At 44.6% G+C, this 16757-nt stretch overlaps 1 protein-coding gene across 1 annotated transcript in view; it reads left to right on the top strand.

Annotated features, from left to right (window-relative positions):
• The window catches only part of TG (thyroglobulin), a 302611-nt gene extending 291093 nt beyond the window's left edge, over positions 1-11518 (top strand). The window contains exons 46-48 of the mRNA XM_060202376.1: positions 7752-7886; positions 9337-9527; positions 11319-11518. Coding sequence (XP_060058359.1) covers positions 7752-7886; positions 9337-9527; positions 11319-11428 — 436 coding nt within the window. The 3' untranslated portion in view covers positions 11429-11518. The remainder of the gene's footprint in view (positions 1-7751; positions 7887-9336; positions 9528-11318) is intronic.
• The last annotated feature ends 5239 nt before the right edge of the window (positions 11519-16757 follow it).

Genomic DNA, 16757 nt, shown 5'->3' with positions numbered 1-16757 from the left:
CCAGCTGAAGCCCCAGGTCACCTCAGGGGGAGGCCTGCAGAGGGTAAGCTTCACCAGCAGAGGAGCAGTGCTGCAGCGTCTCCCCTTCTCTGTCTGTCTCTGTTCCTGTTTAATCTGTCTCTCATCCTGTCTGAAAAAGATAAAAGAAAAAAAAAGCCACAAGAAGCAGTGGAGTCATGAACACTAAACCTTAGCAATAACACTGGTGGCAAAATAATAATAATAATGATAATAATAATAATTGGAACAACAAGTTCTGCAGTTCTCTCCCTAATGCCCTTCCTGATGTATCAACTTACTGACTGCCCTCCTGACTTTTCTAGGCACTAATCTTTCATGATTTCCTCTCTTTGATCATCCACAAACTCTTCTTTTTCTCCTTATCTGAAACAAGTGTTATCTCTTCCCTCTTTTCTCATATGAACCTGAATCAAGGGTTTGATCCCTTGTATTTGTCTCTCTGTTCATCTCTGTCTCTTACCAACTCAACTTTGAGTTCTTTAAATGTTGTGTTATCTGTATCTCTTGTTAGATGCTAACCTCTGTGGCCTGTGACTGGTTTATTCATCTTTATTTTCCCAGCATGTCAGGTCAGCACGCAGTGTGTACTCAGCAAGTGGGACTCAAGTGCAGTCTTGTTCTGACAGCCTGTGTCTTGCCCCTTATCCATCCTAACAGTCATGTCCTGTCACTGAAACTCAGTCTTCCCTGAACTGAGCCACATGACTGGTCAGCTCCCCCACCCCACCCCGCCATACTCTAAGTATAACATCACCAATGTCAGCAACAATAACCGTTCTTTTTGCCAACTTGAAATATTTAGAGACTTGCGCTCACTATCAATCCTTCCATCCAGTAATAACACATGGATGCTAAATTGAGTTGATCTAACCCATTGTACGGGTAGAGAGACTAAGGTTTGAAGAGTTAAACCCACACAGGACAGTGGGACAATCCAGCTGATCTAAGTTCAGCATGAGTGGCACTTGAACAAACTGCGACACCAAGTACAATCTAAAGCTAAAAGTCAAAGAGAACCAGCAGGACCTGACCTCCGCACCACCGCATGGGTTTGAGTTTATGACTTCTCAGTGACCAGGCCCAGAGCTTATCAAAACAGCGAAGTCAGTTATCTGTCCCCAGCCTTGAAACACGTCAATGAGCATCTCCTTTTACCTTATCTCGCCCTGGTGTGTTCTGCAGCGCCTCCTCTGCTAGTGCTGAATCCAGATCTTTTCTTCTTCTAAAAGAAAGGGTCCTGGGGCTCTGAGTCAGGCCCACACTCACAGAGGGCTTGGTCCTCAAAATCCCAATTGGCCTCTCCCGAGGCTCCCAATATGTGCTCCTCCTCCCCACGTCTGCCTTCACTGCTGCAAATAGCTCCAGCATCCTGATAATAATCAGCCCTGCTAAGGAAAAAAATAAGCAGACATCCTCATACACAGCAAGCTCTTGAGTGAAACAGATCAGATGGGCTGGATTCCCAGGCCTCTCCCCCCCAAAGCAGTGCTCTCTAGTCTTCTAGGTCACAGAATGTGGTGGTGGGGGTAGGGTCCTGGAACTGGCTTGCACCAGTTCACAAGAACAAATTCCAACCCCTCCGCCAACCTTCCCAACTCCAAGATGTCACTTGGGTATCTTGCAGTGTCTGTGGTATGAATATTTATACCACAGAGACTGGCAAGAGGCAAATAAACACTTACCAAGCACACCATTATACAGATCTATTTAATTGAGAAGCTGATGAAGTTATTATTCCTCTCTCAACAATGATGTGCAATTTCATGTTACTTTGTATATAATTTCAGTGACCTCATGATCTTCTGAAACTAAATTGGAATGTCACGTTAAGCACTGCCCATTCTTTAAAAGGGGAGGGTGGTGGTGGTGGAGAAAAATAGATTGATAGAGGAACTTGGAAGCAATCTACAAACTTTATTTTATTTATGTTCTTTTTAGCCTTTTTTTTTTAAATAGTGATTTAATAATGATTAACAAGACTTTAAGGTAAAAGGGGTAAAGTTTCCACCACTGGAGTTCCCTATCCCATCTCCTCCATTGGAAGCTTCCTTATTCTTTATCCCTCTGGGAGGATGGACCAAAATTCTTTATGGGGAGCAGAAGGGGGGAGTTCTGACTTCTAGAATTGCTTCCCCACTGGACATAGACATTGACTGTTGGACCCATATCCCCTCGTCTGTTCCTGTCTTTCCCTAGTGGGGCAGGGCTCTGCAGAGGTGAGGTTCTGAGACACGTGGGTGAGGTTGTATGCCCAGGGAGGTCAGGATGGTGTCATAGTAGTGTCTGCAACTTGGTGGCTGAAAGGTGGTAAGATAGAAAGCAGAAACTTTGTATAATCAACAAGAACACCAAAATAGGAATAGACCAGATGAAATTAGGTGTCTTTGGGTAAGATGCAGCTAGGAAATTCTAATTTTTTAAAATATTTATTTTCCCTTTTGTTGCCCTTGTTGTTTTATTGCTGTAGTTATTATTGTTGTTACTGATGTCATTGTTATTGGATAGGACAGAGAGAAATGGAAAGAGGAGGAGGAGACAGAGAAGGGGAGAGAAAGATAGACACCTGCAGACCTGCTTCACTGCCTGTGAAGCAACTCCCCTGCAGGTGGGGATCCTTAGGCTGGTCCTTGTGCTTTGCGCCACGTGTGCTTAACCCGCTGTGCTACCGCCGACTCCCAGAAGTTCTAATTTTTAAAAGGTACAGATGTAGACATATCTGACAAGGAAGCGAAAGCAACCCAGAACTTCACTCTAGCACATGAGATGCGAGGGATCAAACTTGGGGCATTGGGGTTGAGAGTCCAGAACTTTCTCCATTGTGTCACTTTTTATTATTATTTTATTATGTTTATTTAATTTATAAAATAAAAAAGTGGAAAATATTGACAAGACCATAAGATAAGTGTGTCATCTTTTCAACTGCTGAACCAGAAAATTTAAATATTTTACTGCTACCTCTCATTACATTTTTTTGTCACTGGGACTCAAGATATCTGTGTATCTCTCCAAGATTCCTCAGATCTGATGTGGTTGTCCTGAAATTTTACCAGAGGGCTCTGGTTTTAAGAGTTTGTCTCTGTTTACCACACTGTTTGAAATGTGCCTTTATTTGGAAGACATGATCAACAAGCTCACTGTATTAGACAAAATAATGGCTCTTCAATGCTTCCTGGGTGCTGGCACATAAAGGTCTTCTACCATTTTGTGAGGGGTCTCTTTGGGTGGTGTTCTTCTGTTGCTTTGCAGAAGCTTCTTAATTTGACGTAGTCCCACTGGCTTATTTTTATTTTAGCCTTCTTTGCAATTGGATTCATATCACTGAAATTGCCTTTAAAATTTAGATAGAAAAAAGTTCTGCCAACATTTTCCTTAGTTTCTGGTCTAACATCCAAGTCCTTTATCCATTTGCAATTTATTTTTGTGTCTGGTGAGATATAGTGGTTTGGTTTCATTCTTCTGCATGTTTCAACTCAATTTCTCGAACACCATTTGTCGAAGAGATGAGAGGTGGCTTCTTTTTTAAAAAAAAATATATTTTATTTACTTATTTTCCCGTTTGTTGCCCTTGTTGTTTTTTATTGTTGTTGTTATTATTGATGTTGTCCTTGTTGGATAGGACAGAGATAAATGGAGAGAGGAGGGGAAGACAGAGAGGGGGAGAGAAAGACAGACACCTGAGTCCTGCTTCACCACTTGTGAAGCAACTTCCCTGCAGGTGGGTAGCTGGGGACTCGAACTGGGATCCTTATGCCAGGTCCTTGTGTTTTGTGCCACGTGTGCTTAACCTGCTGCACTACCTCCCAACTCCACAGAGATGGCTTCTTATGTCATTACTGGGCCTTCATCACTCCAGGATCTTTTTTTTTTTCCAGGTAGACAGACAAAAGGAGAGTTGGGGGAAAGCACCACAGTACAAATGCTTCTTTGATTACTGTGCAGTCTAGACTCAAACCTGGGCCGTGTACATCACAAAGCAAGTGCATGCAGTGAGCTGACTTGCCAGCCCAAGAGATGATTTTTATTTTTCTTGTTAGAACTTCAATCTTCCTGGCATGCTTTTGTATTATTTTCTGTTTCTTTTCCCTTTGGGGTGTCGGGAAATTGTGAGGAGCCTCACAAAGCACCCTGCATTTTTCTGCCTCTAGGAGCCTGGCATTCCTTAAAACATTAAGCCAGCTCCCCCTGTTCCACCCTGCATTCCTGATATTATGGCCTATCGACATAATCATTATTTTGCCTGAAAGATTCCCCACCCATTCCATTTCTTTGATCTATCTTCTTTCTACCCTCAAGACCCTCCTTGCCTGCAGGGTATTATTAATACTACCAGTTAAAACCCTCACAACAGTTGCTAAGGAAGTTCCTACCTTTCCAGCTCCCTTTTGCCTTTCTCTGCCCATTTCCTAGCCATTTCCATTTCTCACTTGCCACTTCCGGGTCTGTCCTTTAAAAAGCCTTGGCTCTCTGATCAATAAAGAATTGCATTGCCTTGCCACCATGAGCTTGGTTCATGAGTCATCTCCCTTGTGTCACTGAGTGAGAAGCAGCCCAGGCTTGCTCCAACCCAGAGAGTACGTGCCTGGGAAGAGGCACCCCCACACTAGCCCAGCATTGGGGTATGAAAACATCAATAAAAATTTAGGTAATTTGGCCAGGCAGTGGCACACATGGTGCACAAGGACCCAGGTTCATGCCCATGATCCCCATGTGCAGGGGGAAAGCTTCAGGAGTGGTTAAGCAGGGCTGCAGGTGTCTCTCTGTCTCTCCCTCCCTCTCCCCTCTCAATTTCTCTCAGTTCTATCCAATACTATATATGTAATTTTCACTTTTGAGTGACCCTCCCTTGTCCCCTGCTTACAGTTAGAATTCCTTAGTAGTATAGTGAATGGAATTGGGACTTGGGAGACTCAACTTCGCATCTTCGCAATCTCCTGTCTCAGGAAAGTTGCTTCCTCTGAGTCTGGCTGTAAAGTATATAGGTGACACGAGTTACTTCTCAGACCAGACAGAGACCCTCCTGGTATCTGGCATATCCTAGGGTGCTCAGAAAGTGGTCAGTTATTTTTCACAGGTATGAATCAAACTCCTGCAATTCAGGCCAACTTGTTGAGCACAGACACTAGCTTTGCTCAGCCTGATGACACATCAAGGGCCCATACATTAGGATCTTGGCTTTTTGAGGCCCTGGATCCTGTACATTTTGATGATACTGTCACCTCCATCTCAGAAAAAGAAAAAAAATTGGGGGTTAGCTGAAAACTCACTTGTCGTAGGCCCAGTACTTAACTATAGATACAGAGAGACCGCCGGCCTCACTTTATGAAGATGATTCTCCCCTTGCTAACCGGACACTGTTAGCGCTGGGTTTCAGATTCCTTCTCTGACACCTCCATGGAGGGGATCCATACTGGCAAGTTCTAGCCATAAATATAATAATGCGGGGTGCTTGTGAAAATGCTTGTTTCAGATAGTTTTCACTTGCTGTGGCTGGCTTAGTTCAATTTTTAGTAATGAGGAAACAAAGACAGAGAACACAAGTGACTCATCCACAGTTACACGGGCAATGAATGACAGTGTGTGTCAGCTGACTTACTCAGGATCTTGTCCGTCCTTCTGTCCTTCTGTGCCCAGCAGTCAGGTGCATGTCACCAAAAGAAGATTCTTATGACCATAGTTGTAATTCCAACTGTTCAGCCGCTCAGAAGTCTCCAGGCGCTACCTGGTGCCTGGATATCTGGTACTAGCTTTATGGTTCAGTGTTGAACCTGGGAGCAGAGCCTCAGGCCTGAGAACCTTTTTGCGTAACCATTATGCTCGCTCCCCTGCTTGGCAACTTTTTTCATTCTTAGTAATTTAACAGTGGTTTACAGAACTGTAAGAGTTCAGGGGTATACAATATGTGTGTATAACTCACATAGTGAAAGGTGCCCCCTTTCTGCTGACAACTACCTATTTCTCACCAAGTGGAAGGCAGTTGTTAGTCTGTTTGTGTTAATTATCTCCATTTCACATATGAGTGAAACCACCCTGTAGTTGTCTTATAACTCTCATTTCACTTAACAAAACCACCTCCAGGTCCTTTCATTTTGTCCCAAATGATACAATCTCATTTTTTAAACTGCCAAGTAGTATTGTGTTGAATATATATCCCATATTTTAAAAAAAATTTTATTTATAGAAAGGAAACACTGACAGAACCATAGGAGAAGAGGGATACAACTCCATACAATTCCCACCACCAGAACTCTGTATCCCATCCCCTCCCCTGATAGCTTTCCTATTCTTTATCCCTCTGGGAGTATGGGCCCAGGGTCATTATGAGATGCAGAAGGTGGAAGGTCATTGCTTTCCCCGCTGAACATGGGTGTTGACAGGTATATCCATACTCCCAGGCTGCCTCTCTCTTTCCCTAGTGGGGTGGGGCACTGGGGAAGCAGAGCTCCAGGACACATTGGTGGGGTCATCTGTCCAGGGAAGTCTGGTTGGCATCATGGTAGCATCTGGAACCTGGTGGCTGAAAAAGAGTTAACATATAAAGCCATACAAATTGTTGACTAATCATGAACCTAAAGGCTGGAGTAGTGCAGATGAAGATTTGGGGTCTCTGTTTTGAAGATAGCTAGTAGGCCTATTTTAGTTATATTCCAAAGGGCCTGTGACTATACTAGTTTTTTTTTTTTTTTCTGAGCCTGACCTCTGGTATTCAGGTGGACCAAAGTTATTGAATGGGGAGTTGATATCATGGCTGGAAAAAGGGCTAGAAAGTTGGGTCAGGGAAGAGAGTAGCTCCCAAATATCTCCCATAACATTTTTATCCAGCTATATATGGATGAGCATTTAGGTTGATTCCATATTTTGGTTTTTGTGAATAGTGCAACTATATACATGAAGGCCGGTTGGTGGCACACCTGGTCGGGTGCACAAGGACTCAGGTTTGAGCTCTAGGTCTCCACCTGCAGGGAGGGGGAATGCCTTGTGAGTGGTGAAGCAGGGCTGCCAGTGTCTCTGTCTCTTTCACTGTCTCTACCTACCCTCTTGATTCCCATCTGTCTTTATCCAGTAAGTGAAGATAATATTTATTTATAAAATGGAAACACTGACAAGACCATAGGATAAGAGGGGTACAACTCCACACAATTCCCACCACCAGAGCTCCCTATCCCATCCCCTCCCCTGACAGCTTTCCTATTCTTTATCCCTCTGGGAGTATGGACCCAGGGTCATTACGGGGTGCAGAAGGATACATATATCCTTTCAAGTTAGTGTTTTCTTGTATTTCATCTATATGCTAACGGGTGGAATTAGTGGATCGTAAAGCATTTCCGTTTGTATTTTATAGATTCTCCATATTGTTTTCTACAATGACTGTACCAGTTTGCATTCTAACAAGAGTATGAACATAGACTATTTTGAACATGCCAATAGTTGATCTTGAGTGTCCTGGTCAGATTATAGTCAGAAGGCAGTTTCTCAAAACATCGCTTAGCGGCATTGTTTCCCGAGAGCTAAGCACTCGGCCTCAGACACATTTCAGCAAAGAGCCCCGGGAGGAACTGCCCCAGGGACAACAGCCAAGTCTCAGTTACACTGAGCACCGAGCAGTGGGAATCTAAACAGATGCAGGAGTGAAGCCTTTGGGAGGAGAGAGTGCTCTGGGACTCTTCTGGTATTTCCAGCAGTTCATAATTCTTTTCTCTCTTGCTGCTGCTTCTTTGCCTGGGTGTCCTCAGCCTGGAGCTACTGGCAGATGTTCAGTACGCCTTTGGCCTTCCCTTCCACCCTGCCTATGAGGGACAGTTCACTCTGGAGGAGAAAAGCTTGTCGCTGAAAATCATGCAGTACTTTTCCAACTTCATCCGGTCTGGGTAAGTGAACCTGCTGGCCGACGCTATGCCTCCCCTCCCCTCCCCTCCCCTCCCCTCCCCTCCCCTCCCCTCCCCTCCCCTACCCTACCCTACCCTCCCCTACCCTCCCCTCCCCTGCCCTCCCCTCAGTCTCAGCCTGGAGGCGCCACCATAGCCCTGGACTCACCTTTTCTTCCTCCGAGATGTTTCAGTACTTACCACTGGCCTTGGGGCCAGGCAGTGGCGCACCTGATTAAGCACACACTCTACACTGCACAAGGACCCAGGTTCAAGCCCCTGGTCCCTACCTGCAGGGAGTGGGGGAAGTTTCACCAATGGTGAAGCAGGGCTGCAGGTGTCTCTCTGTCTCTCTCCATCTCTATCTCTCCCTTCTCTCTCAATCTCTCTCTATCTTTATCCAATAAAAAATAAAATAAAATAACGCTACCACCACACTGTATCTAGTTATCTCTGTCTGTGCTAAGCATGCACTGACCATCCAGCATGGTACTAGGTTCTCTGGGAAGGTCATCTGCTCACTATGGACAGATGGACAGATATAGAACTCAACAGCAGGCCAGAATGAACTCATAAGTCTGTTATGGGAATTGAGTGGGAAAATATTTCTTTGAATTTGGGATGTAGAAAATTTGAAGGGGGCCACCACCAGGAAAGTGACTTAGCAGGACTTACATGCCTGAAGTCCTGAATCCAATATCTAGCACTGCATAGGCAGGAGAAGTGTTCTAGTCTCTCTCTCTCTCTCTCTCTCTCTCAACAAATAATAAATAAATAGATAAATTTTTGCCAAAATGTTCTGCTAAGGAAGTGTCATTGAATCTGGGCCCACCATCAAGGATAGGGTGTCCAGGTAGACTAAGAAAGGTATTCCTGCTTTGACATCTAGAGATGGGTGACTTAGTCCTCAGAGATCAAGTGCCCATGGGGACTCGTCCCACATGATAAAATGAAAAACAATTTTCTGTGGTCCAGGAAGTGATGTAGTGCACAAAGCACTGGCCTCTCTAACACGAGGTCCTGAGTCCAATATCCAGCGGCACATTTACCTGAGTGATGTCTGCTTCTTTCTCTCTGTATCTCTCTCCACCTGTCTTCTTCATGAATAAATAAAATCCTTTCTTTCTCTCTTTCTTTCTTTCTTTCTTTCTGTCTGTCTTTCTTCCTTTCTTTCTTTATTGTTGGATAGAGACAGAGAGAAATTAAGAGGGGAGGGGGAGATAGAGAGGGAGAGAGAGGCAGATAGACACCTGCAGCTCTGCAGGTGGGGGACCAGAGGCTTTCCCCCTGCAGGTGGGGACCAGGGACTTGAACCCGGGTCCTTGCACACTATCATGTGTGTGTTTAACCAAGTGCACCACCGCCTGGTCCCCAATAAATAAAATCTTAAAAAAAAAAAAAAAAAGAAAAGCAAGTTCCCTCCATCAGTGTCGTCATATTTTTTTTCTTTCAGAAATCCCAACTATCCTCATGAGTTCTCCAGGAAAGCAGCTGAATTTGCAACCCCATGGCCTGACTTTGTCCCTTACGCCAGTGGGGAGAGTTACAAGGAGTTCAGTGCCCTGCTCCCCAATCGACGGGGCCTGAAAAAGGCCGACTGCTCCTTCTGGTCCAAGTACATCCAGTCTCTGAAGGCATCAGCGGGTAAGGGAGCCTTGAGCAGACAGGAGCCAGGTGCAAAGCAGGATGGGGCCATGACTAAAGTCAATGGTTGGCTCACTGAGCCGCTGTCAGCACAGTGAAGAGCTCTCAGTCTGAGGGACATGTTTTATCCAGGGGCCTCCAGTGCACACGGGGATGGAGGAGGGAAGAGAAAGAAGTACAGAGAGAAATGACTTGGCACAAGAGTGACAGAGCTGGAAAGGCTATGGGCTGGTTATACAGGGGCCAGCCTGCCACATTGGGGTGGGTAGAGAAGGAAGGATCTATTTTAAAATATTTGTATTTATTTTATTTATGGACAGAGAAATCTATAGGAAATGGGAAGCTGTGGGGGGGGGGGAGAGAAAGAGAGAGATACCCGTAGCACTGCCTCATTACATATGAAGCCACCCCCTGCAAGTGTGGACCTGGGGCTTGAACCTGGGTCTTTTCACACTGTAATGTGTGCACTCAACCAGGTGCGTCACCACCCAGCCTACACCCTCACTGCCCTTGGAAAGCTGGTACAGACATCTTAGAGAGGTCATTCTAGAGTGGAGAGGAGTAAGAATTTCTACCTCTTCCTGTGGAAGAGAACATTGTATTGGGGATGTATTAACACCAGCAGATAAATCCTCAAGGAGTTACTGGGAATAGAGTGAAAAGTGAAATGTGCCTAAAAGCTTCCAGCAGGGTGTGGGGTTAAGATAGCCCAGTGAATGTTATGCATCTTTCCTGGGGGCAGGATGTGAGCCGCTACCCAAACTAGTGGGGACTTACAGAAGGGATGGCTCCCTTCACCGCAGATGGTCAGGGAAGACGTGCCAGGGGAGGTGATGCTGGAGGGGAGACAGGATACCTTTGTGCAGGAAGAGATTCTCATAGAGCTTGTCACAGAGCAGTGAAATTGAATAGCATTTGCTTGAGACTCTAAGTCTGTTTTTATCTTCCAAGACCAAGAGTTGTCTGTCGATAAACCCAAGAGTCATCATTGTTCTTTCTTTTTAAAAAATTTTTTCTTTTTATTTATTTATTTTCCCTTTTGTTGCCCTTGTTCTATATATATATATATATATATATATATATATATATAATTTATCCCCTTTTGTTACCCTTGTTTTATCTTTGTAATTATTATTGTTGTTGTTGATGATGTCCTTGTTGTTGCATAGGACAGAGAGAAATGGAGACAGGAGGGGAAGACAGAGAGGGGGAGAGAAAGACACCTGCAGACCTGCTTCACCACCTGTGAAGTGACTCCTCTACAGGTGGTAAGCCAGGGGCTTGAACCGGGATCCTTAGGCCTGTCCTTGTGCTTAGCGCCACCTGCGCTTAACCAGCTGTGCTACCATCCGACTCCCGTGCCCTTTTTTTTTTTTTTATTGCTGTTGTAGTTATTATTATTGTTGTCATTGTTAGATAGGACAGAGAGAAATGGAGAGAGGAGGGGAAGACAGAGAGGGGGAGAGAAAGACAGACACCTGCAGACCTGCTTCACCGCCTGTGAAGCGACTCCCCATCCAGGCGGTGAGCTTGGGGCTCGAATCAGGATTCTTCAGCCGGTCCTTGCGATTTGCGCCACATGCGCTTAACCCGCTGCGCTACCGCCCAACTCCCGAGTCATTGTTCTTTTAGCTTGTCCCTACAGCTAGCTGATAAATGAGATGGCCAACCACTGGAAATGTCCCTCAGTGGGGCATTAGCAGAGAATACCTATCCAAGGATGTGGTCTCTTTGTTCAAAGAGAAAGAGATGAATGAGAAATAATCCTGACCTATTTGGAACCTGTTTCAGATGAAGCTAAGGATGGGCCATCTGCAGGGAGTGAAGAGGAGAACCAGTCGGCTGATTTTGAGCTTGGAGAAGACATCCCAGAGAGAGGACCCAAAAGCTACAGCAAGTGAGCGTCTGACCCACTCTGCCAACCCCATCATGGCCGCCACCATGACCGCCTGACTGTCTAACTTTCAATAAAGTGTATACATGCAGTGAAACATGCCTGAACATGACTTGTTCATTCAAACAGTGTTTAGGAGGCACCAAATCATGACTTGAAGATCTTCATGAGGGAGGGGACTGGGGAGATAGTTGTGTAAAAAGGACTTTCATGCATGTAGCACAAAGCGCAAGGACTGGGTAAGGATCCCCGTTTGAGCCCCCGGATCCCCACCTGCAGGGGAGTCACCTCACAGGTGGTGAAGCAGGTCTGCAGGTGTCTGTCTTTCTCTCCCCCTCTCTGTCTTCCCCTCCTCTCTCCATTTCTGTCTGTCCTATCCAGCAACGACAACATCAATAACAGCTACAACAATAAAAAAAAAAACAAGGGCAACAAAAGGGAATAAATAAATATTTTAAAAAGACTTTCATATCTAAGTGTCCAAGGTCTCAGGTTTAATCTCCAGCATGACCATAAACCAGAGCTGAGCAGTACTATGGTTAAAAAAAAAACAAGTGGTGACACACCTGGTTAAACACACACATGACAATACACAAGGACCCAGGTTCAAGCCTCTGGTCCTCATCTGCAGGGGGAAAGCTTCTCAAGTGGTGAAGCAATGTGGCAGGTATTTGTCTCTTTCTCTACCTCTGCTTTCCCTCTCAGTTTCTCTCATTATCTATCAAATAAATGATCAAAAATATTTTAAAATACTCAAACCCAAAAAACTTTAGGAGGGGGACTGGCAGATAAGATCCTGTGTAGAATACACATTTGCCAGGCATGAGGACCTTGGTTCAAGCTCCTGGCACTGCACTAGAGCACCACTGACCGTGGAATTTTCAGTAGCATTAGAACTGTGTTGTACAGGGAATTGGGCGGTAGCACAGCGGGTTAAGTGCACGTGGCGCTAAGCGCAAGGACCATCCTAAGGATCCCAGTTCAAGCCCCCAGCTCCCCACCTGTAGGGGAGTCCCTTCACAGGCAGGTCTGCAATTGTCTTTCTCTCCCCTTCTCTGTCTTCCCCATCTCTTTCCATTTCTCTCTGTCCTATCTAACAATGATGACATCAATAACAAAATAACAATTACAAAAATAACTACAACAACGATAAAAAAGAACTGTGTTGTAATGTCTCCCCTCCTCTTCTTTCTGAGAATAAAAGGTTCTCTTAGAGCTCTGGGACTGAGCTGGCAGGGGATCCTGGTGAAGCCCCAGAGCAAAAAAAAAAGTAAGAAAAGAAAATTCTCTATATTATTTGAATCCCAAGCTTCTGTTTTTTTTGCAAAATGTATTTATTGAGCATCATCTGTGAACCAGTCCCTGTACTGAATGCTGGGGAGGTAAGCATTCTGGTCTTATTTGGAGAACTGTCAGGAGGCTAGAAGTGGACCTGCCCTATGACCCTGCAATTCCTCTCCTGTGGATATGTCCTAAGGAGCCAAACACACCCATCCAAAATGATTTGTGTACACATATGTTCATAGCAGCACAATTTGTAATAGCCAAAACCTGGAAGCAACCCCCAGGTGTCCAACAGCAGATGAGTGTCTGAGCAAGTTGTGGTCTAGATACACAATGGAATACTACTCAGCAATTAAAAATAGCGAAGTCACCTTCTTTACCTCATCTTGGATGGAGCTTGAGGGAATCATGTTAAGTGAGATAAGCCAGAAAGAGAAGGATGAATATGGGATGGTCTCCTCATAGACAGAAGTTGAAAACTAAGAACAGAAGGGAAAACACAAAGCAGAACTTGGACTAGAGTTGATGCATTACACCAAAGTAAAAGACCCTGGGGTGGGGCTGGGTGGTCCTGGAAGACAGAGGAGGACCTAGTGGGGTTTGAATTGTTATGTGGAAAATCGAGAAATGTAACACATATAAAAACTATTGTATTTTATTTTACTGCTGACTGTAAACCATTAATACCCCAATAAAGAAATAAGAGACTGCTCTTGGGAATGAAAGAAAGGTGGTCAATAGATTCTTACTGTGTAAAGAAGGGTTATCCACTGATGCAGGCCACGGGGTGACACAGTTCTCCCCTCTCTGGATTGAGAACTCACTGCTTCTTGCTTGGAATATTTGATCAACCTGTTATTCTCCTTCCCTGTCCTCTGGAGTCTTCACAAGCAAATGCTTCCTAAGATGTAAGTGGAGGCACATTTCCAAGGGATCTATTGAGAAGTAGAACTCACAGGAAGTGGAAGCAAACAAGGCAAGATTTAAAAGGTCTCCCTTTCATGTACCTCTGTCTTTTCTTCAAGGAAAGACTTTCCCAGAAATTCCAAGCAGAATTCATTTTTATTTCTGTTCTTCTTTTTCTTTTTTTAAATATTTATTTATTTTCCCTTTTGTTGCCCTTGTTGTTTTTCATTGTTGTCGTAGTTATTATTGTTGTTGTTAGTGGATGTCATCATTGTTGGATAGGACAGAGAGAAATGGAGAGGAGGGGAAGACAGAGAGGGGGAGAGAAAGACAGACACCTGCAGACCTGCTTCACTGTCTGTGAAGTTACTCCTCTGCAGGTGGGGAGCCTGGGGGTTCTTTCATTTTATTTTATAGAACAGAGAAATTGAGAGGGAATGAGATACAGAGGAGAAAGAGAGAAAGGGGGGGGGGAGACAGACCTGCAACACTGCTTCACTGATTGTGAAATTTCTCCCCTGCAAGTAGGGCCTGGGGGCTTGAACCTGGGTCCTTACACATGCTAATGTGTGCACTCAACTCAGGGACACCACCTTCAGCCCTGAGTTTCAGTTCACAGTTTCTTGAAATATCTGTGTCGGTACTATGAATCTCAACCAGCTTCTGGTGGTCATCAGTGGCCTATGGACTTCCTGACCTATGACTGCTCTCCAGGTCCTACTTCCATCTTCTCATGGCCTTCCCTGCATGTCAAATGTGCCTCTTCCTTCTCTGAGAAGGTTAAACTTCTTTGGGCTGGGACCAACAGATGTCTCACCCAATCAAGCACAGATGCCACCATGCTGGAGGACCTGAGTTTGAGCCCCTGGGTCACCACAGCAGAGTTCCTGCACACCTTAAATCCCAGATCATCTTAAGATCTCTAAATACAACTGTAAAGAACAGATTTCTAAAGAAAAAATTTCATAACTCTAACTGGGGAAAGTACTTGGACGTATCTTTTATTCAAGTCATCCAACGACCCAGAGAGGTATGGGTGGGGAACATTGAACACTGAACATTGAACTGATTGAAAGCTGACAGCTGACTCTCCAGTCCTGGGGGAGAGCCCTGAGTTCATACTCTTCTGGGTAGAGGGCAAGAAGGAAAGGACCCCTGTGCTTTGGGAGTGAGGACTCAGGTCCAAAGGCCCTTCGGTACAGTTCCCACAACAGCCTGACCTTCACGTCACTAATACTAGTGTCGGTGTCTACCCAAGTCTCCTGCTCTCTGCTGGCTTTTGTATTCTGAGCACTGTCTCCTGTTTCTCTCTGAAATGAAATCTTTGTGTTATCAGAAGATGCTTGAAATTCTACCTCTGATACATTGTTCTTTCTGTTTCAAGGAAAGCCTGTGTCTAGTTAAAGGATAAATTCCCTCAGGAAGCTTAGAGGGTTTCTTCAATTATACCTTCACCTGAGACTTTGAAATCCCATCCACCTGGTTGTGGTATTGAACCCTACCAGGCAGAATACAATAGTAATGGGAAGATTTGGAGCAATTCCTTTTCACCAGCAGCTTCTAGTCTTAGTCATTGATTATATCCCTTTGAATACTATCACAATGCCCAGGCTATACCCCAGATGAACCACTGATAATATCATAATCTTTGAGTGGGGAGCTGGGCCCATGTATCAGGGAGCTCACATATAGTCAACTGACTTTATTTCTGTACACTTGATTAAGTTTACCGGGTGAGCAACAGTTAACAAGGTGTAAACTAGATGTCCAGGGGACTGGACAGTGATGCACCCCATTAAATACACTCAGTACTAAGTGCAAGAACCACTCAAGGATCCAGGTTCAAACTCCTGCCTCCCCTCCTGCAGGAGGACACTTCATGAGCGGCAAAGCAGGTCTGCAGGTGTCTTCTTTCTCCCTCTCTCTCTCTCCTCCTCTCTCAGTTTCTCTCTGTCCTATCCAATAAAATGAGAAAAAAAAAAAAAAAGGTCACCAGGAGCAGTAGATTCATAGTGCCGGCACCAAGCCCCAGTGATAACCCTGGGAGCAAAAAATAAAGTAGACGTTCTTAGTAAGGTATTATTAATTGGTACTGATAAGTAGAATGATGTGAGAGAATCAAGAAGTCAAATTATAGAAAGTGTATGCTCACAAATGTGTGTGGGGGATGGATATATCTTCTTGAACAAAAACAAATTTTGATGGTTGGTCCCGATACTCTGGTTCATGTCATAAATCAGGACATGTGTTTATCTTTCCCTTAAGAAAAGAAGTCCGTGTCTGTGACAGGAACATATACAAGTTAACCTGACTAGACCTTATATTGTTGTTATAACAATTTTCACTCGAGATAGACTAGTGACTCACAAAGATGTTTGCATCCTAATTCCCAGGACCAGTGAATACGGTCACACTGTGGGAACAAGGACCAGTAAGGCCATAGGTGTGAAGGCTGCTGGTCAGCTGACTGAAGACCGGGGAAGGAGTTGCAATCACTCAGTTGGCTCTAATAGAACCATAAATTTTCTTAAAAGCTGAAGAGAGAAGCAGGGGGAGACTAGGGAGAGGGCAGTGAAGGAAGGTAGGCCCCAACTTGTGGGGCCTGATGATGGGTGGAGGTGTCTCTAGAAGCTGGAAAGAGCAAGGAAAGGAATAAGGAATTCTCTCTTGAAGCTCTGAAAAGGATTACAACCTGCTGACATCTTGATGTTAGTCCCCTCAGATTTCATCAGGAGTAGGATGGTAAGACCATACTTTTTTTTTTTGATTTTGGTTGTTTATTCCCATAAAGATGTGTTCCTTTAGTACATTGCTTGGAGGAGAAGAGAGGACTGGATCAGGAAGAAAATGGGGGTAATTATGTATAAATGTGGACAGATAGTTGTAGAGAGGATGGCTGGCCTGTATCTATAAACTTAGGGCAACTGTGGTGGCTTGCAGTGGTGGCTTGCAGTGGGGAGACCAAAGATTCAGAGCTCTGGTGGTGAGAATGGTGTGGATTCAAGCCCCTGATGACAATGTAATTTTGTAAAATAAAAAATGAATAGAGAAGTAAAGACAAAGAAAAGGAAACTGACACGTTGTAACACTAGCTCAGAAGTACATTTTATGCTGCCCTTGGACCAAACCTCAGGCAGATCTCGTAA

This window comes from Erinaceus europaeus, chromosome 1 (assembly GCF_950295315.1).
Source record: "Erinaceus europaeus chromosome 1, mEriEur2.1, whole genome shotgun sequence".
Classification (NCBI taxonomy): Eukaryota; Metazoa; Chordata; class Mammalia; order Eulipotyphla; family Erinaceidae; genus Erinaceus; species Erinaceus europaeus.
The sequence above is the reverse complement of the archived record's forward strand: the minus strand, read 5'-3'. Positions and strand labels throughout refer to the sequence as shown.